Source organism: Sphaeramia orbicularis, chromosome 5 (genome assembly GCF_902148855.1).
Source record: "Sphaeramia orbicularis chromosome 5, fSphaOr1.1, whole genome shotgun sequence".
In the NCBI taxonomy this organism is placed as follows: Eukaryota; Metazoa; Chordata; class Actinopteri; order Kurtiformes; family Apogonidae; genus Sphaeramia; species Sphaeramia orbicularis.
Window position 1 is genome coordinate 62,104,055 of NC_043961.1, and position 22,480 is coordinate 62,126,534.

Here is a 22,480-nt window from a genome sequence, read left to right on the forward strand (position 1 = left end):
GAAGTGTCGTACGGTGCAGCTAGGTAAAATTGCTAGAGCAAAATAAATCACTTTTGTATCAATCCGATGTCGAAAAAGATGAAAACAAAGGGAATTTTATCCATAACTAGTGACGTTGTACCCATGGTGCCATTGTACGATAGCGCCCTCCTGTGCTGCAACATTGGAATATGCGTCGGACAAACATGTGCTGGACACAGAATGTCCGTTATAGTAGGATTTTTATCTGTTTTAGTTAGTTTTGTGAACACACAATACAGTTTCAGTTAGTTATGTTTTTTGTTTTTTTTAATTATAGTTTTTATTTATTTCAGTTAACGAAAATGTTTTTACAATTCTAGTTTTTGTCATTTTGTTAGTTTTCGATAAAACCTTGGTCTGAAATCGTGATAAAATCGAGATTGTGATTTTATTTTTTAAAAATCATGATAGATTTTTGCCGTATCGCCCACCCCTAGTGGAGTACATACACTTCATATTTGATCTTCAGTGTGTCCCCTTAATTACACCTAAATATGACTTAAATGTAATAATGGTTCAGAGGTGTGCAGCTGTGTCCAGGCATCGCACAGAGAAAGCACAAAGAGAACGAAAAGTTTGGTCCAATAGGTAATTTTCTGTGGACACACATTCATGTTTGTGCAAACGAACACCACCCTGTCAGCGAACGCAGGCTGAAGCTGTATATGCTTAAAGGTAAAAGAGCTGAATGTGTTGTTTTGTGTTTATTATACACCCTCAAGGAACAAATATGTGTTTTCCACCGAGCCCGAGCTGTAGGATATAGAACGACATCGATTTGTGCTGAACGCTGCGTGAGCTGAACTGCACACGACAGCAGAGAGTAAGTGTACGGATATGAAGTGAGAACACATTCAATTACTGTAGGACGGGGGGGCAGTGAATAAGAGTGAATAAACTGAGGGAATGAGAACAAGAACAACCTGGGAGAGGGAGGGAGAGAGAGAGGGAGCAAATCATCCATTCTGGAGTTCTTTAAACGTATGGAGTCAGTATCCTTGAAAAAACATGATCAAATGGGAAAAGACAGAAGACACTGCACCACTGCACTCCAACTGTGGGTTAGAGGTCATAAAGGTCAGAGGTCATAACTGGGAAACTCCACCCCCCCCCGTGGGCTCTAAATGACCCGTTAGGAGTCATTTGGGACTTAATGACATGTAAATGAGCAGCTTGTGTGTTTAAACCACAGGTGTCAAACATGCGTCCCGGGAGCCAAACCCGGCCCACCAAAGGGTCCAGTCTGACCCCTGGGATGAGTTTATGAAAAGCACAAATGACCCGGAAGATATTAACAATCATTTTAGGTCAATTCAATCTAAAGTGGATCAGACCAGTAGAATACTATCATAATATCCTATAAATAATGAAAACTGTCAATTTTTCCTCATTGTATTAGTGTGAAAAAAAAAAAAAAAAGTACAATTACACAAAAATGTTGACATTTACAGACTAGCCTTTTGTAAAAAAAAAAAAAAAAAAAAAGTGAATAACCTGAAATGTCTTAAGAGAAGTATGTGAAATTTTAATAATATTCTGTCTGTTATTAAATGTTTTGTGTATTTGTAGATCCACTGTGATCTGTAAGTTGTGATGCACATGTATAAATGATAAACTGAGGCAGAATATTGTTAACACTGCACTTATTTTACTTAAGAATTTTGAGGTTGTTCATATTTATCTCTGCCAAGGAGGTTCTGTTTTTGCCGGCGGTGGTTTGTTTGTTTGTCTGTCTGTCCGTGTTCAAGATAACTCAAAAAGTTCTGTGCAGTCCATAACAAACAAAACTAACAATGGCGTGAAACGAAAGTCAAACTTTCCATACTTTCACCGTCTAACTCCTGGTTCTATTCCTCTATTATTCAGCGGATCTTACACAAAATGTTCCCACCTTCGAACCCGTATCCACTGGACACACAAATGCTATGGAGATAGAGGGCTAATATATAATAATAATGAATATATCTGTAAATCAACACCATATTTATGTTTGTCTCCATGTTTATGGAATGACTTCTCGCGCCATCTCGTGATAATAAATAAACAAATCATCACATTAATGGAAAAAACTGACATTACGCTCTTCTGTTTTTTCCATATTTAGTAAATATGGGTAAAGTTTTGCACAGATGTCCAGTGGAAAAGCGACTAGTATCTCTGAGACTGTAAATGTGTCCAAACCTGACTAAATGGACTCCAACGTTCAATGCTACCATTATTGTCCAATTCTATTATATATTAAACTGATAAACACTAACAAATGCCATGTGCAGCCCATTTTAGCTCCATTAAAACCTATCCAAAAGGTTTCGACACAGCTGGATTTGTTGTTTACACTAAAGGTAATCCAATTAAAATGGATGGAAAATTGAAAAACAACACTAAATCTGGCACTTCTGATAAAACCAGTGACAAATGCGAACTTCCGCGGTTCAAATCCATTTGCTAAGTCCAAATGAAAGCAGCCAGATTCTCATTAATGAATGTAAATAAACGAGCAATCTGTGGTGTGAAACAAACCGGATACAGATGCTGCAAAAAAGAAAAAATTAAACAGGCAGGAAAAAAATGTAAATGTATGAAGAGAGAAGTTAAAGCCCAGATGGACAGAGAAGTTAAAGAGAGGAAGATTAGAGAAGAGAGGGAAGACGAATAAAAGCAGAGAGGACAGATGGACGGATAGATGGACAAGAGGACGGAGAGAAAAGACAGAGGACAGTAGGACTAAAGAGGACCAGCGGCTTCCATTAGAGTTCTAGGAACACCAGTACTCATTAAACCCAGTCCATGTCCCTGGACCAGAGCCAGCATACTAATACAGACCCACATGCACCCTGTAGACCACCCCCCCCACCCCACCCCGACGGTCTCTACTGAACTTTATCCAAACTTAACGCGGAATTCTTTACATTTTCTCTCTTCATTTTCGTAGCTTCTGTCTTTTTTCGCTGTTCTATGTTACCCTCGTCAGTACGGTATGAATGTCAAAAACTCCAAAATGAGGAGAAAGACGATTCTAAAAACAAACCTAAACCAACAGTAACAGTTTTTTTTAATATAAGTAAACATTTCAGGTCTGTTGAGACAGAAATAAGGCGGCTGAACCTGCTGCTGATAAACAACTCTATCATTATATGCCGATGACAGTCTTATCTACCCAATCGATGTGCCTAAACCTGTTTTTGTATGACCAGCTAAAAGTTTCAAGTCACAGTAACGGTGATGATGATCTTTTTGTTGTGTACAGTGTAAAAAAAAAAAAAAAGAGAGAGAGAGAAAAAGGTCCTCCTCGATAGCTCTACATCTCATATAATATAACTGAAAAGAACTTAAAGTTTACCGATCCATATACAGATCCTTGGTTTTCTTTACGATATGGCCTTTCTACCTACAATTTATTTTCAAGTTTGATTTTTTTTTTGTTTTCGATTTTTTGTCTTCAATTTCTGACTAAGTCGTTGAAGTAGTTCACGTGTACAAGCTGTTGTTCAAACAAACTTGGAGAGGTGTTGTCTGGCTTTTCTTTTTTTTTTTTCCACTGAGAAGGAGAGTCACGTGTTGTAGGTCCCAGAAGAAGAAATCATCATCAAAGTTGAGTATCTTTTATAAAAACTGTTCGTACTTTGTTTTGCGTACCCAACCGAAGGTGTTTTGGGTAAAGTCAAGTGTGCACGATGGAAAAATCTGCAGCTTATATCCTTCCTTCACAAATAAACCATCCAGCAGTGGTGGAGGACTCGGTCTTTGTCTTCAGCCATTTTTTTAAGTGTATTTGCCTGATCTGGAACAGTGGAAAAGACAAAATTAGCATCCTTCGGGTTTTACGAAAAGGTCCTTGTGGCACAAGACAGGCACGAACGAGTCTAATTCACTCAAACATCCACACACTTCCGGTTTCTACTTCTACTCCAGTGGGCGGTTTCAGTGTAGGCCCTTCATAGCTAGCACAGTTAGCGTCTTCTACCATTAGCTTTCCGTTGTCTTTGAGACTCTCAGCGTTCTCTGCCTGTAGCCAACAACACATGGCTAGTAAGATGACGACCGCTAAGACAATGTCCGTCCTGGCTCTTTCGGGAAATTCGCCTGTCATACCCACTCCTGGACGGGGTATTTGTAGTAGTGCTGCGTCATGGCGTTCTGCTGCACTCCTTTGTTCTTAAACTGAAAAATCGTATACACCAGAACCAGGATGCACAGCGACAAGATGCAGGGGATGACCACCGCGATGGCGTTGACGGTCGTCGGGACGTCGTTGATGGTCACCATGATGTCCACGTCATCGAGGGGCAGCTGCCGGTCGCCGCGGTTACCGTTTCCACCGGAGCGTTCCATGTCAGATTGATCGCAACCCATCCAGTCCCGTAAAATGGACTTGGGGTACCCGGGTTCCACCGTTAGCTTCTGGTTGTCGAACTTCCAGTAGTCCTTCCCCTTGTAGAAGTAGGTGTAGTCTGAGGACAGGTGCATGATGGGAGAATGAGTGAAATGGAGGGGAGGGGGGTGGGGGGGTTTGAGTGGGATGTGACAGGGGTGAGAGCAGAGATTAAAATGACGCCTTCAAAAACATTTATTACAACGTGGCATGCATGTTCAAAATCTACATACGTCCTCCCACTCCTTTTCCAATGCGTAAATAAAGTCATGAATATGTAGAAGTTTTATTCCCTCCGCCAGGAGCTATTGTGATCACTTTGCTTTATGTGTTTGTTTGTTTGTTCTCATCTTCAGTGTAAAACTCTTCCACCCATCTTTCCCAGATCTTCCCCACAGATAGGCCTAGGCCCTGGGACCAACCCAGTCCATTTTGGTCCCAGTAGGACAAAGTTCAAGGTCACAACAAGGTCACAACATCTACAGTTTTCCATCTGTCATCACTGAGACATTTTCCAAAATTCATCCAAAATTCCAAACGACTCCGATATGTCTTGTATGTGGAACTAAATTGTCCACATCCACTGTGGAATGTGGACTCTGTGGACATTTACACTGAACACTGAAAATCCCATTTCCCACACATTTAAAATTAGAACTCAACTAATATTGATGTGAATTGAATCTAATTGGACAGACACATGACTGGGACCAGATTCAACTGTTTCTGCTGTATGGATTGGATTGGATGTGACTAAATCCAATCCAATCTTCTAAAAATGCCAGATCAGCAGCCGATACTAATCTGTAGATCGGATCAGGACATCCCTACTTGAAACACACTGTTTATATGTAAATGACACAAAAATATCCATATAATATTTTAATAATTTGCCCTAAATTAAATTACAGTAAAGTGTCATAGAGTTATTAAATGATATAAGATAAGATAAGCCTTTATTAGTCCCACAGGGGGAAATTCCAGGTTTACAGCAGCAAAGTACAAGCACACAAGAGCAAAGAAAGTGCAAAATCTAAATAAACACAATCAAGAAAGTTGTATACACTATTTACAACTGAGCACATGCTGATCATGTCCCAGGTTTACTGCACAGTTTATGTTCAAACCTGGGGAAAATACTCAGCCGTGTACATGATTTTAAAGGTAGATACTTTACAGAACAGACTTCTGTGGAACACACACACACAGATGGTGAGGTTTAGATAGTCTGAACTTTTTTTTAAACTTTAACAACAATCCATTTCCAGAGGGAAACATTGAAAGAAAACTGTTCCTTTTATGTTTCCAGCTTCGTCAGCTCTGTACGTTAGAGGTTTAAGGATGAAATGTCAGATCCCAGCAGCTTTAAAACACACACACTGGTATTTGTGACAAAAGCAGCCAAAGCCCATAAGGCTTCTGTACTATGTGCACTGTAGTCTGACACACACACACACACACACACGCACACGCACACGCACACGCACACACACACCTTTTGTCCCTGTCCTTTTGTGTTTTTATAGTAGGTTAAATTGAAAAAATAATAGATGATATAGATGAAGTTGTGCTGAAAAACAGATCCCAAACATGGGTATAGTAAACATTTGTTTTTATAGTATAGAAAGGCCAAATCAAAAGGACTGATAAACCTGTTCTGAATCCCATAAAAGAGGCAGATCCCTCACTTATTCCGCAGTAGTCTGATTAAAACGAGTCTGTGACTACTATCTGTGTTCCTTATTCATTTCTTACTAGTTGCATTGCACCCGTACACCCTCCCGTGGTGCAACATCAGGACACGTGTCGGACACAGAACGTCCATTATAGTAGGATTATTATTATTGTCAGTTATCTCTTTTTTGTGCAACAGGGTGGGAATGTTCATGGGTTTGGGTTAAAAAATACAAAACAAAAAAAAACAAAAAAACAATGACTGTATTATACTTTTCTGTGACTTGATATGTAATAAAAATCACTTTGAACAAAAAAGGACTGACAAACGGCCCAAACAGACTCAGAGGCCTAAAGGTTAAAGATGAGCTGTGTAAACCCAGTTCAGCATGTATGTCCAGTACTCACATCCTTCCCTGCTGATGAAGGCTCCCTGGGGGCCGCTGGGGATCCCCTTCCACACACTGATGGGTTTGGGGTACCCTGGGTCGGCCGTTCGTTTCTCCTCGTTGTAGCGCCAGTACTGGTCCCCTTTAAAGAAGTAGGTCTTCCCCACCGGTTCCCAGCGCAGCGCCGTGTCGATGCCGTCTTTGGGGAGGCAGCTGCCCAGCTCCACCAGACTGTGGGGGTAACCGGGCTCTGCAGTCACCTCCTTAAACACCCAGTATTTATCACCTACGAGGAGGAGAGGGCACGGTTTAGAGTAACAGTCTAAATGAACCAAAGACAGGGTGCTGCTGGTATGAAACAAACCAGAGGAGCTGATGGAGAGGGCATGAAGAACCCAAAAACAGCCCTAAGACACAGGCACTCAGTTGGAAAAATTAGAAACTGTAAAAAGCCTTGATTTCATGAAATAAAGGGAAAAGAAACATGTCCACTGTAAGGCTGGACTTTGTGTTGACTAAAATCCTTTAATTACATTGTACTTAAATAATTTGGTAACACTGCCTGTTTGTTCACAGTAACAACTGCTACTTAAAATAATCGAATAAAATCTATCCCATAATATTGTGATGTGTTGGAGGAGCAGCAGCTGGGGGGAGTTTCCCAGCATGCTTTGGGACAAACTAGTGTGTGGACAGTTTTGATGTGTTTCAGTGTTCTGAGTCGATCAGAAGTGCTGTTCTGTTTTTCTCATGCACAGTTCTGGTGGTCGGACACTTTTGTTCGTTTTTTCGTTGAATGAATATTTGTGTTCAGTTGCAGATTCTTGCACCATGAGCTCAGTGTCTCCTTTGTTTTTCATGACGCTCTGTAATGGCCTCTCAAACAGGGGTGGTAAAAATATAGTTCCAGAGTGAAGTGATCATTTCTGGTTCCTCACATATTTGCTGGGGTTAGAGGGTCCCTGCTGAATCCTTCCTGTGTTTGTCAGTCTTTTAATTCTCAGGGGTTTGAACTTATTATGGACACTTTGGAGTACTTTAGATTCTGTAAAACTAGCCTTCTCTGAATAAGTAATGGTTCATTAATAACACTGATAATTTTTTAATAATAATTGAATAAATGAACATATTTCTATGAATAATTAAGAGTTTATATGACTCACTTTTCAGGAGTAATTTGTTGTGTAATTGGTGGAGTTTACCTCATTTCTTTTAGTGTTATAGCTGTTAAATTTAGTTACATTTTATTCCAAATATGGGGTCAAATCTACTCAAACAAAATTAATGCAAATTGTTATTTCACTTTTATTGAGTAGATTCTAAAGGTTTGTTTTTACAGTGTATCTCATAGAGAGAAAGTTTGGAAACATCTGCTTTTGTAGCCAAGACATTATATTCCATGACTTTCATGTTGTAGCTTGAAATTAAAACTTCTACAGCAAACTAAAAAAGAAAAAGAATGTCATTTTGGTAGTTATTTATTTTTGTTTATTGAAATTAATACTGCTTTTGATTTTGAATTAAATGAACTTGGAATTAAGTGTCATAAACTCAATATATTAAGTTTAATAATTATACAAAACAATTTATATTGCAAAAGATTTAAATTTAAATCTACTTGGAACTGAGTTTAATGAACTGATGATATTCAGTCTAATGATTCTACAAAACAACTGACACTGCAACAAATTTGAAGTTAAATTAACTTGGCATTTAGTGTGTTGGACTGAAAATAGTAATTCCATTCAAATCAAGCATTTCAGTTTCATACACTCCAGTTTTCAGTACTCATTACTGAAATGTTTTAAGGCAACGAGTTTACTCCAGTTTTTAAAGTCAACTCAACTTATCTGGTCTTCCAGTGTATAAAGATATATGTAAAATTATATAATGTCCATATGTAAAAATAAATATGTGGATTCAGAGGCAGCTGGGTTCAGTCCATTTGAAGCCAATACAGCGTCCATCCACACTGTTCCATCCAATAATAATAACACAGGCTGTAGAATCTGAAGAACCACCTGAAGAAGACACATGTTGGTGTGTTTTTAACTCCAGCCCCAAAGAATGAACCTCCAGGCCCTCATCAAAGAAAGGCTTTGTACGGGTCCAAACACTGTCGTGTGCCGTCACAGAACAAACATTAATTGAGTTCCATTTCAACTTTTATTTCAAAATAAAGTAGCTCCTTAGATATTAGACTGGAAGAAAAATCCAAGGCACTCCCTTTAAACATTAAAATGTCTTTATTAACACGGCGCGCTCATGTCTAGACCTGACCGTCCCACATTCATAAAGACAGTTTAATGTTTAAAGAGAGTCCAGTTTGATATCTACTTTATGAATTCCTTTTTCTGAAGAGCACCTCGAACCAACTCTTTTTTGGTCTGAGAAGCATTCCTTCCCATGAATTTTTGACCTTCATAAAGTAGCTCCTTGTTTTGGATAATCTTTTATGGTCCAACTAAAGATACAATGAATTTAAAAGTAAAAACATGGGTCATTTAGCAACAATAATCTGTCAAATTGTCTCTAAAATGTCCCGTCAGAGAGAGTTTGAATACCGTGTTTTGACCCTTAACAATTTCTAATTTTTCCAACTCAGAGGGCCTGGGTTTTTGTCTTTTTTCCAACATTCTAAATTGCTGTTAAAAACACAGATAAATGTATCAGTGCAAAAGGTTTCTTCTATCGTAGATTATTTATGGAGGATTTATATCGACTGAAACACAAATCACACAAAAACTGATCAATCGCTCCTCGGCTCAAGGTCAGTCTGTGTTTTTAAAGGAATCTATTCACTGGTTTCTGCAATATGTCACTGGCAGACGGAGAAAGAGAAGTCCAAAACACAAGATCTGTGGCAGAAGACGTGATGTCAGCACCAATCCCTTCTAAATAAATCTAATAATGTACTGCTGTGAACCCTGTGAAGACACAGACGTGTTTAACTGACAGTTAATGCTTTCTCCTGCACTGACGGAGCTGGGACAAACAAACAGACCGTTTTCATGTTTAGACACAAATGTGGGAAAATACAAAGAGATTAAACACAGACGGTTAAATCCTAAAACTCCTCCATAAAGACTTCGGATAAACGGAGGTACAGCGTCTGTGTCGACTGAAAAAACACATAAAGATTCAACTAAATAAACTGTACGACTGCTTGAATGTGGAGCACACTGACAGGTATGTGTGGTGTTGGAGTATTCAAACACATTTATGCATCCGTTAGATGAAAGTTAAAGTCAGTGTAGACCTTGAACTGCATGTGGAGCGAGAGGAAGAAAAACACATGTTCACAACAGAGCTTTGATGAGTCCTATTACTGTTATAGGATCAAAGCAGTGATCATGTAACCCCCTCAGTATAGAAGAACTGTAAATTAATAAATGTTAGTTCAATAAAAGTCAGTATACGTTCATATTTCAGTCTGCATCAAAGCCACAGAAGCACACGACATGATGATATTATTATGATAAACTTTAGAAACCAGATCAGTCCTGTGCTCAGATCTGTGCACCGGCTTCCTGTGGCTCAGAGAACAGACTTTAAAACAGCTCTGCTGGTCTACAGGTCTGTCCATGGACTAGAACCAAAGTCCACCTGGGACATGTTGGCCCCATATGAACCATCTGGGACCCTGAGAACCTCAGGGACTGGTCTAAGAACCTCAGGGACTGGTCTAAGAACCTCAGGGACTGGTCTGAGAACCTCAGGGACTGGTCTAAGAACCTCAGGGACTGGTCTGAGAACCTCAGGGACTGGTCTGAGAACCTCAGGGACTGGTCTGAGAACCTCAGGGACTGGTCTAAGAACCTCAGGGACTGGTCTGAGAACCTCAGGGACTGGTCTAAGAACCTCAGGGACTGGTCTGAGAACCTCAGGGACTGGTCTGAGAACCTCAGGGACTGGTCTGAGAACCTCAGGGACTGGCCTTCTGCTGGTGCCCAGAGTCAGGACTAAACAGGGTGAAGCTGTGTTTCAGATCTGTGTGTTTCAATTCTGTGTGTTTCAGTTCTGTGTGTTTCAGTTCTGTGTGTTTCAGTTCTGTGTGTTTCAGTTGTATGTGTTTCAGTTCTGTGTGTTTCAGTTCTGTGTGTTTCAGATCTGTGTGTTTCAGTTCTGTGTGTTTCAGTTGTATGTGTTTCAGTTCTGTGTGTTTCAGTTCTGTGTGTTTCAGTTGTATGTGTTTCAGTTCTGTGTGTTTCAGTTCTGTGAGTTTCAGTTCTGTGTGTTTCAGTTCTATGTGTTTCAGTTCTGTGTGTTTCAGTTCTATGTGTTTCAGTTCTATGTGTTTCAGTTCTGTGTGTTTCAGTTGTATGTGTTTCAGTTCTGTGTGTTTCAGTTCTGTGAGTTTCAGTTCTGTGTGTTTCAGTTGTATGTGTTTCAGTTCTATGTGTTTCAGTTCTGTGTGTTTCAGTTGTATGTGTTTCAGTTGTATGTGTTTCAGTTCTATGTGTTTCAGTTCTGTGTGTTTCAGTTGTATGTGTTTCAGTTGTATGTGTTTCAGTTCTGTGTGTTTCAGTTCTATGTGTTTCAGTCTGTCTGATGACGTCACACAGACCTGAACTGTGCCAGTGTTTCAGTCCAGGCTGAAAACACTTCTGTTCAACTGTGCACAGAACAACTGAAAGGCTTCTATCTGACCTCTGACCTTTTACTTTGTTTTAATTGATTATTATTTATGTTTTACTGATTATGTTTTAATTGTAATTGTGTGTTTTTAATTGGTCTCTTTTCCATTTTTATAAAACACTGTGGATTGACCTGTGTATGAACTGTGCTTACTCATAAATCTGCCTGGCCTAGATGTAGACTGAGTCGCTGAGGAGAGGGCAGCAGACACTTTACATTTGGACAAAAGTGCAGAAAGTACGGTGGTCCACAGGGGACAAATACATTCTGACGGTCCAATGTGTCTGAGTTTGAGGAAACAGTCAGTCCACCAGAAGCGTTCCAAACCTGGTTCTGCAGCGGTTTCCATTTACACGTTTTCTTGGTTTGAACTGTTTCTTCATTTGCAGAACATTTGGTGAGTATTCATGTGTCTTTGTTTGTTGATTCTTTTCGTTCCTGGTTCAGACTGTGTTTGAGTTTGTGAATTTGCATCGTTTCTTTATTTGCAGCTGTTTTCTTAAACTCAGACACATTGGACCGTTGGAATGTATTTGTCCCTAGTGGACCACCGTACTTCATTTTTGTCCAAATGTAAAGTGTCTGCTGCCCTTTCCTCAGTGACTCAGTCTAAATCTAAAGTATAAAGTAATAATATCATCATGTCATGTGTTTCTGTGGCTTTGATGCAGACTGAAATATGAGAATTTACTGACTTCCACCACCGGAGGAAAGATGAAAACTTAGTTTTATGAGTATATTGTAAACCAAATGCTCAGTTAATGATGACAGTGTAATAATTTGATGCTGAAACATGTTTTTTTTCCCTTCAGTCTCGGTGCTTAGATTTGTCCACTCATTCCTGTGTGTATTCCCTGGGTTTGACTGAACCCAAACACACATGCCTTGCTCTACAGCTTTTGGATTATTGGATAGTGCCGTTTTTGTGCTCGGTGTTTACGTGCACACCATGAGCTCCGCCGGCTCCCACCGTCTTACACGGTAAAAATAGAAGAATTTCAAACGAAGCCCTCCGAACCTGAAAAAACCCTGAAAGTGCACTTTTCTTTTTTTACCACCTGATGTGAGCTCGAGGAGGGAAACTTAAAAAAAATCCAAATCAAATCAAAGTTTATTTCTATAGCACTTTACGACAACATAACAAAGCCCAAAGTGCTTTACATCTAAAGGCACGATTAAATTATATGATAAAAAACAGGTGAATCAAGTACCAGTGTTTTTCAACCTTGGGGTTGGGACCCCACGTGGGGTCGCCTGGAATTCAAATGGGGTCGCCTGAAATTTCTAGTAACTGATAAAAATACAAAAAAAACCCTTACTAATAAAATATATGGTGAGTTGAGAGAGACAATCATAATACATAAAAGACATGATAAAGTGTGAAGCTAAAACTGAAGCACTGTGGTTCTGCTTATCTGTCAAATGTTCATTGTGGCCAGTATGTATTTATTGATTCAAAATTCCTTAATTACTCAGTTATTCACTCGGTAATTCATCCCAGCTGGACTGACTGGACGTATCCTGACCAAGGAAAATCACATTCTCTCTTTGTGCAGTAACCTGCACCTGGAGTTAGTGCCTCTGTCCACAATAACAGACATTATACAGACTAAATGTCCTCTAACATTAACGTTTATTTGCGACATAGTATAGCAAACTATTACATGATCAAAAAAATTTAATTTCAGCAAAAAAAACTGTGTCTGTTTTTAATGTCTGGGGTTGACAGAAATTTGTGATGTTAAAATGGAATCAGGAGCCAAAAAACACTGGGAACCACTGAAGTACCATCAGTATGCATAAAACAACAGGACACGACACACAGTGATAAAAGGACCACAGATGAAACCTGAGGGTCACAGCGCTGACGGTTCCAAAGCACAGCTGTGGACGCTGCACCGACAAAGACATCCTGCCCACATCCTGTGTGCGCATGGTTCCTGCTTATATGTGCCTTTGTACTGCCTCACATGTGTGTGTGTGTGTGTGTGTGTCTGTGTGTCTGTGTGTGTGTGTCTGTGTGTGTGTGTGTGTGTGTCTGTGTGTGTGTGTGTCTATGTGTGTCTGTGTGTGTGTGTGTGTCTGTGTGTCTGTGTGTGTGTGTGTGTGTGTGTGTGTCTGTGTGTGTGTGTCTGTGGATGTGTGTGTGTGTGTGTGTGCATGTGTGTGTGTGTGTGTGCGTGTGTGTGTGTGTGTGCGTGTGTGTGTGTGTGTGTGTGCGTGTGTGTGTGTGTGTGTGTGTGTGCAGAAGAGTTACAGAGAAAGTGAGAAAAAGTGTGAGAGCGACAGAAACAGAGAGAGAGGATGAGATGAGTGAGTCCAGCGTCAGCAGACAGAGGATGACGGAGGTTCACACACAGTTCTGTTCGACTCCTGTTAGTTCAGTTCCACATTCAGCCACATGTGACATCTGAAAAGAATAACAGGTGACCCAGTGGTGCAGAGGACAGACCAGACAGAAGGGCCTGGCTTCAATTCAACACCAGGACATGGGGGTGGGGCCTGTAGGCCATGGGGGTGGGGCCTTTAGTGCATGAGGGTGGGACCTTTAGTCCATGGGGGTGGGACCTTTAGTGCATGAGGGTGGGACCTTTAGTCCATGGGGGTGGGACCTTTAGTGCATGAGGGTGGGACCTTTAGTCCATGGGGGTGGGACCTTTAGTGCATGGGGGTGGGACCCTTAGTGCATGGGGGTGGGACCTTTAGTGCATGAGGGTGGGACCTTTAGTGCATGAGGGTGGGACCTTTAGTCCATGGGGGTGGGACCTTTAGTGCATGGGGGTGGGGCCTTTAGTCCATGGGGGTGGGACCTTTAGTGCATAGGGGTGGGGCCTTTAGTCCATGGGGGTGGGACCTTTAGTCCATGGGGGTGGGACCTTTCTGTGTGCAGTTTCCATGTTCTCCTGTGTCTGTGTGGGTTCTCTCTGGTCCTCTGGCTCCTCCCACCATCCAAACACATGCTCTGATAGGTTCATGGGTTCATCTAAATCCCCCATAGGTGTGAATGTCACAGTGTGTTTGTCTGTATGTGTTCAGTCTGTGATGAACTGGTCACATGTCCACGGTGAACCCCGCCTTCACCCATAAGTAGCTGGGATAGGCTCCGCCCCTGTGACCCTAGTGAGGATGAAGAGGGTTCAGAAAATGAAGGAAAATAATAACAGAATAATATAGAAATATTGTCAACTCCAAACTTTTCTGTTTTAGAGTGAAAAAAGTAAATTTACATTATGAAAATGTTTCCTTCTACAAACTGTCCTTTCAAAAGATGTGAATAACATGAACAAACTGAAAACATCAGTGTAATTTGAACACTATTCTGCCTCAGTTTCTCATTTCCACATGTACATTAGAACTGACAGATCACAGTGGATCTACAAACACACAGAACATTTACTAACAGACAGAATATTGGTCCAATTGTACTGACTTCTCTTAAAGCATTTCAGGTTGTTCATATTTGTTCAGGTTATTCAAACATTTTTGCAAAATTATACTTTGTTTTAGTGTAAATACATGAAAATGTGTACATTTACAAAGAGAAACACTTGGAGTTGTCATTATTTCTATGTTATTATGATCGTATTTGACTGGTCCTGTCCACTGCAGATGGAATTGGTCTGACTGTGGAACCTGAACTAAAAGGATTGGTCATATCTTCAGTGTAATTTTTGCATTTCATAAATTCATCCCAGGGCCGGACTGGAGCCTTTGGAGGGCCAGATTTGGGCCCCGGGACGCATGTTTGACACCTGTGGTCTCTGACTTTAGGCGGGGCGCTCCCTGCTGCTGCAGCATTCTCTAGTTCACACTTTATTAAATATGTTTTCAGGAGGAGCAGGACACATTCTAATAACAGAGGAGCAGATGGAAGACGGACAGATGAACCGCACTCCATGACTCTGCAAAGGTTTTCCATCGAAGATTAAGAACGAGATCGTCTGATTTTAAAGCACATGAGAGGAACCAATTCAGCCAAAAGAAACTGACCCACACCAGACTGATACCAACAGTTACACTGAGAACAGTCATGAGGACTTAGAGCTAGGGCTGTGTCAGCACAAATCTGGTGATACGATGCAAATCCCAACACTAGGATCACAATACGATATATCACAATATATCATGATACTGTTAAAAAGGCAGTTTTTAGTTTGTTTCTTTTTTTAAAAACAATTATTTCCTTGAAGAACTGAATTCCAGCAGAAATCTGCCCAAATCCTAAACACATTTGTATTTGATCCCAACAGGATCTAATGTTCTATCAGCAAATGTTCCAACTGTGTTCAAACTGAAATTCTGTTTTCCAGACATTCCAGTTTCAGATCCTGTTCAAATGTTCAGATTCTATTAGTTCACAACTAACATCAGAACAGGATTTGCGTTCAATCCAATTCAGTACTTTTTAATATCACTACTGTATTGTGAAATGAAATATCGCAAAATATTGCAGAACCGATGTTTTCCAACAGCCCTACTCAGAGCCGTGGACAGAAACAGACTGAACGTCCAACCCACCAGAGTCCAACAGGAAGACGGTCAGACAGAACCTGCATTTACACACACTGAGCACAAATAACTGGAATAATAGACCAGTTAGGGTCAAAAAGGCCTCCTGTAAACACCCCACCTTCGAATACCAAACTCACCACCTCAAATGATCATTTGTCCCAGCGTCCATTAAGCTGCTGAACAATGTTAAAAACTAGTGTAATAGAGTAACGGGCAACAAACACCCAGCACTTTAGCACTTAGCACTTTTTTTTCCTGCACTTCAGGCGTCTGTATATGTTCTGTGTTGTGATTGTCAAATGTAGTCCATGTGTGTCTTATAGGACAGACTAACTGTCACTGTTCTAATGTGTCCATGTGATGGTGTTTTTGATCTTGTTTTGTGAAGCAACAATATGTAGCACTGTGCCCAAGAGGAATTTCCCTCAGGGGACAATAAAGTTCATTTTACTGTACATACTTTACTCATTCAGAGCCGGGCCAGGCCAGACCAGGCCAGGCTCAGGTTTGTGTGAACCTGTGCAATAAATATGAGGACTTACTTGGAGGAAAAGAAACATAGAGGTAGTGCAACAAAACTGTTTTTGTTTTTGGTTTAACATCTTTAAAAGAACACCTCACTGATTAAATGAACGGTTAAAACATGGAAGTCTGAACAAATCTGGAAACCACTGAAACATCTACCCAATAAAAACAGCTGGAAATGTTTAACCCTTTCATGAATGAATTATGAGAACCTTAGTCAAGATATTTTTCCTGAGTGTTTTTATTCCTCATTAAACATAAAAAAAAACAACAACAATGCAATCGACTTCTTTTTTTTTTTTTTTTTTTTTAAAGAGTTACAAAAACGCCCACTCAGCTGGACACCATGCGTTTAATATTTGAAGCAAAGAAACAAGTATTTAAAACCTAATATCAGAAACTGATATGGAAAACTATCCAATAAAAATTTTTTATGCAGTTAATCTGATATTTTCTCACATTTTAACATACTCTAATACGAGTTATTATTCACTTCATGGAGATAATATGCAAAAAAAACCCTTTTTGTTTAAAAAATAAAATGGTAAATTACAGTCCCATAACAATTAGCAATTAATTTACACTCAAACATGTTACTGCAGATCAGGTTTATCAAGAACAGCAAAGTTACAGTAATAATATGAAAGTCAGTGTATGAGATGACGCACAAGCCTCCACTGTGTCAGCTGATATGCAACTAGTCATGCACTGATATCGATACCAGTATCGGTCCGATACTGAGTGTGACAATGACAATAAAGCACATTTTCAAAAGGAACTAAGAACTGTAGTGGTATTAAGTACTCATATCGGTACTCGGCATCGGCAAGTACTCAAATGTAAGTACTTGTGCTCGGTCTGGAAAACAGTGGTATGGGTGCATCCCTAGAACTAAAAGAACCAAACCCATGAATATACCAGAGAACAGCTGGACAAGAACTGTCCACTGGAGTGAACGCTGTGCATGAAATATTTAAAACAGCTGAAACCTCTGTGTTCATGTGAATAAAGTTGTAACGTCCCAAACGCTGTGCACAGTCTCCTTGGCTCCGTTTATTAAGTTTCTCTATAAAGACTGAACTTGGATCTGATCCAGATTGGACCTGAGTGTCTGTAACACATGGTAGTAAAACAGTTCCAACTACACAAACGTGTGTGTTTTTAACACATGGACTGTTTTACTGGCACCGCACACGAAAATAGACTGAAAACATTTGGTGACGCTTTAAGGCGGTGTAGATGTGATCATCAGTGTCAGAATGTTAAATTCTGTGCTCTACTTTTTTAATAGTAACTCATTGTATAAAAAGTGATGCAGCGATGCCAAAAACAGTGTTACTCACTGTAGCACCTTCCTCCATCTGTTAGCACACTGTTATACAGTGGGTTTAGTCAGATTTAGGTTCACATAATACCACTAAGATACCAAATGATCAGCTGGTCATCAGTTTCAAGCAGATGTACAGCACTCATGCAGGTACAAACTAAAAAGGAGGGAATGTTTTGTACAATTCACAGTATTTTTAAATGTTACCTTCAGTGCTGGGAATAATGGCGTTAAAAATAGCAGCGTTACTAATGCCGTTATTATTTCCCAGTAACGGGTAATCTAATGAATTACTATTTGAAATGTTCCAACACCATTCCCGTTAGCGTCAGTGAAATGTGGTGCGTTGCTGTGCACTGAGATCTAACAGCTGTTATCTGTCCTGACTCAGACAGGCACCAGAGGTGAGGCGTTCACGGACGAGTCGAGTCTTTTGAACGGCTCTTTTCAGTGAACGATAAGAACTGAAGGTTTTTCAAAAAAGTAACACAATAATTACTTTCCCTGGTAACAAATTACATTTCTGAAGGAGTTATTATGTTACTAATTCAATTACTTTTTGGGTAAGTAACTAGTAACTGTAACTAATTACTTTTTTAAAAAGTAATCTGCCCATCACTGGTTACCTTTGAAGAAGACAAATTTCCCATCAGATCTCTCGTAGGCAGCGTCAATCCGAGGTGGGAGGCCCTTCCAAAACTGGTCAATCTGCATGGGATAACCCTCCTGCACTTTATTGTTCCGCAGACGCCAAAACCAGCGGTCCTGGAAAAGAGCCCAGTTTAAAGAGAGACGAGCATCAGCTGCTTCCAAAACACAACTACTGGAATAATTACATTTAAAGTGAGTAAGAAAGGATGTTCTGGGAAATTATGTTAGACATTTCCCCATGCTGGAGTTTGGATTGGAGCTGAAAGTATCTGATACAACGGCCAAAGTAACTGAGGACTTAAGTTACATTATGGGATACAGAGTTGTCCAAAATTCACTAATATAGGTAAATGAAAGTTGTTTGGATGGAACAAAACACTAGAAAAGTTTTAATCAAATGTCATCTGGAGCAGGAGGAACATGTCCATTTAAAGACAATCCAGCTGATGACATCATGTCTATGTGTGCTGATGTCATCATGTCTATGCGTGTGCTGATGTCATCATGTCTATGCATGTGCTGATGTCATCATGTCTATGCGTGTGCTGATGTCATCATGTCTATGTGTGTGCTGATGTCATCATGTCTATGTGTGTGCTGATGTCATCATGTCTATGTGTGTGCTGATGTCATCATGTCTATGTGTGTGCTGATGTCATCATGTCTATGTGTGTGCTGATGACATCATGTCTATGCGTGCTGTTGTCATCATGTCTATGTGTGTGCTGATGTCATCATGTCTATGTGTGTGCTGATGACATCATGTCTATGCGTGCTGTTGTCATCATGTCTATGTGTGTGCTGATGTCATCATGTCTATGTGTGTGCTGATGTCATCATGTCTATGTGTGTGCTGATGTCATCATGTCTATGTGTGTGCTGATGTCATCATGTCTATGTGTGTGCTGATGACATCATGTCTATGCGTGCTGTTGTCATCATGTCTATGTGTGTGCTGATGTCATCATGTCTATGTGTGTGCTGATGTCATCATGTCTATGTGTGCTGTTGTCATCATGTCTATGTGTGTGCTGTTGTCATCATGTCTATGTGTGTGCTGTTGTCATCATGTCTATGTGTGTGCTGATGTCATCATGTCTATGTGTGTGCTGATGTCATCATGTCTATGTGTGCTGTTGTCATCATGTCTATGCGTGTGCTGATGTCATCATGTCTATGCGTGTGCTGATGTCATCATGTCTATGTGTGTGCTGATGTCATCATGTCTATGTGTGTGCTGATGTCATCATGTCTATGTGTGCTGATGTCATCATGTCTATGTGTGTGCTGATGTCATCATGTCTATGTGTGTGCTGATGTCATCATGTCTATGTGTGTGCTGATGTCATCATGTCTATGCGTGTGCTGATGTCATCATGTCTATGCGTGTGCTGATGTCATCATGTCTATGTGTGTGCTGATGTCATCATGTCTATGTGTGCTGATGTCATCATGTCTATGTGTGCTGATGTCATCATGTCTATGTGTGTGCTGATGTCATCATGTCTATGTGTGTGCTGATGTCATCATGTCTATGTGTGTGCTGATGTCATCATGTCTATGTGTGTGCTGATGTCATCATGTCTATGTGTGCTGATGTCATCATGTCTATGTGTGTGCTGATGTCATCATGTCTATGTGTGTGCTGATGTCATCATGTCTATGTGTGCTGATGTCATCATGTCTATGTGTGTGCTGATGTCATCATGTCTATGTGTGCTGATGTCATCATGTCTATGTGTGTGCTGATGTCATCATGTCTATGTGTGCTGATGTCATCATGTCTATGTGTGCTGATGTCATCATGTCTATGTGTGCTGATGTCATCATGTCTATGTGTGCTGATGTCATCATGTCTATGTGTGCTGATGTCATCATGTCTATGTGTGTGCTGATGTCATCATGTCTATGTGTGCTGATGTCATCATGTCTATGCATGTGCTGATGTCATCATGTCTATGTGTGTGCTGATGTCATCATGTCTATGTGTGTGCTGATGTCATATCAGTTACCTCTATATATGAGACAAGTCTGAAGGAAATTGAAACAAAATTAATATTTGGTTTTATTTTTGACATCTATTTTTTTTATTTTATCTAAGAAGAGAGTTCAAAACAGAGTAGAGTCCAAAACAAAAAAAGAGTAGAGTCTAAAACAGAGGAGAGTCCAGTCTTTTACTGATTGTATGTGAGGCACGTGTTCTGAAACTGAACTAAAGACACTTTGTGAAAAGTCATGGGCCCAATCCCAACTCACCCCTTAGCCCCTCCCCTTTAGCCCTCCCCCTTTAACCCCAGTTCTCAGGGGTAGTGCTGTACTCCTTCCTCTCTGAATGGTCCAACCCTTCCCCTTTGGCCCCTCCCCCTTGGCCCTCCCCCTTTAACCCCAGTTCTCAGGGGTAGTGCTGTACTCCTTCCTCTCTGAATGGTCCAACCCTTCCCCTTTGGCCCCTCCCCCTTGGCCCTCCCCCTTTAACCCCAGTTCTCAGGGGTAGTGCTGTACTCCTTCCTCTCTGAATGGTCCAACCCTTCCCCTTTGGCCCCTCCCCCTTGGCCCTCCCCCTTTAACCCCAGTTCTCAGGGGTAGTGCTGTACTCCTTCCTCTCTGAATGGTCCAACCCTTCCCCTTTGGCCCCTCCCCCTTGGCCCTCCCCCTTTAACCCCAGTTCTCAGGGGTAGTGCTGTACTCCTTCCTCTCTGAATGGTCCAGCCCCTCCCCCTCCTGGTGTTTCCATAGATACTCACCAGGTGATCATCCCTTCTCCCGTTCACATCTCCAGTACATTTACATCCTGGTTTCCATGACCTCTGCTCACCTTGAACACAAACATTTCCCGTCTGAAGAAGGCCACAGTGTTGAAGTTGCCGTCGCAGATGTTGGGTTTGCCGTTTCCGGGCAGGGCGGGCCGGTCGCCGGGCGGACGTGGGGGGCGGGAATGCTTTCGTTCAGAGGTGGAGTGTGTCCGTCTTGAAGGTAAGGTGGGTAACGGCCTGGTGGGCTCCAGCATGGCGGTGGGAATGCCTGCAAACAACAACAACAACAACAACAACATGAATGATGGTGATGTGGATGCATGTGACAGAACCACAGACCAACAACAGGAGTCACTGTGTTCTGATTCAGTTCTGAAGTGGAGTCATTTCTAATTCATGGTGTTATCTAAGGGTGTACTCACACCAGGAAACTCCGATAGTCCACCTGCTTTGGGTCGGACCAGATGTTTGTTTTTTTTATTTTGGTGCAGTTCTCTTTCACATTGTCCATTTTTGTAAGTGGACATAAATCTGTAAACCAAACCACATGTGCTGAGGTGGTTCATCCATTGGACAGAAATGAGCAGTGTCCATTAAAGTGCTCAGTCCAAAGTCAAAGGACAGAATCATGGACATTTAACTGTTTTTGTTATCGTCATAGCGATATGGTTTTTACAGATGCAGACGTTTGCACAAATGTTTGAGCAGCAAGAGCGTTTGATTCAAAGTCAGGTTTACAATATTGTAGAATTCATCTGTCGACGACGCAGACACAGACAGACGTCTATGGAGGACAGCACTCATGTGCACATCATGTTGTGACCGTTCTTATTCACGCAGACGTAACAGGTCTGACGTGTGAATTCTGCTGGTATATCACAGACTGTTCTCCTAAAGCACAGGTGTCAAACTCATTTTCTTCCGGGTTCCACATTCAGCCTAATTTAGTCAGCAGTGGGCCGGACCAGTACAATAATAGCATGACAGCCAATAAATGACAACTCCGAATGGTTTTAGCCCAAAAAAATGACATTAAATTATGCCACTATTTACGTTTACAAACTATCCAAACAAAAAGGATGTGAATAACCTGAAAAAAAATGAAATTTGTTAGGAAATATAAGTACAATTTTATCAATATTATGCTTCGACTAATCATTTATGCATATGTATTACAGATCAGATCTACAAAGACACAACACATTTAATAACAGGCAGAATATTATTAAAATTAAATTTAATTTTCTTTAGACATTTCAGGTTGTTCATATTTGTTCAGGTTATTCACATTTTATTGTTAAAGGATAGTTTGTACATGTAAACATTTTCATAATTTAATGTTTTTTGCACTAAATCAAAGAGAAAACATTGGTGTTGTCATTATTTATAGGTTATTATGGGATTATTTTTGAGTTTGATGCCCTAACTTGCACTTTGCAAATTCATCCCACGGGCCGGATTGGACCCTTCGGCGGGCTGGTTTTGGTCCCCAGGACGCATGTTTGACACCTGTGTCCTAAAGCATTAGTGCTCCGTACTGCTGACCTGTGTGGATCTGTCCTATATCAGCGTTCAGTTTTCCAGGGACAGAATTCCTAAACTCAGGTACAGTTTTCTG

At 40.7% G+C, this 22,480-nt stretch overlaps 1 protein-coding gene across 1 annotated transcript in view; it reads right to left on the reverse strand.

Moving 5' to 3' along the window:
• Positions 1-3,456: 3,456 nt before the first annotated feature.
• Positions 3,457-22,480, reverse strand: part of mmp24 (matrix metallopeptidase 24) — a gene marked incomplete at its 5' end in the record, with an annotated part of 30,734 nt that continues 11,710 nt past the window's right edge. Inside the window, 4 exons of the mRNA XM_030135031.1 lie at positions 3,457-4,472; positions 6,476-6,742; positions 18,085-18,223; positions 20,925-21,130. Coding sequence (XP_029990891.1) covers positions 4,108-4,472; positions 6,476-6,742; positions 18,085-18,223; positions 20,925-21,130 — 977 coding nt within the window. The remainder of the gene's footprint in view (positions 4,473-6,475; positions 6,743-18,084; positions 18,224-20,924; positions 21,131-22,480) is intronic.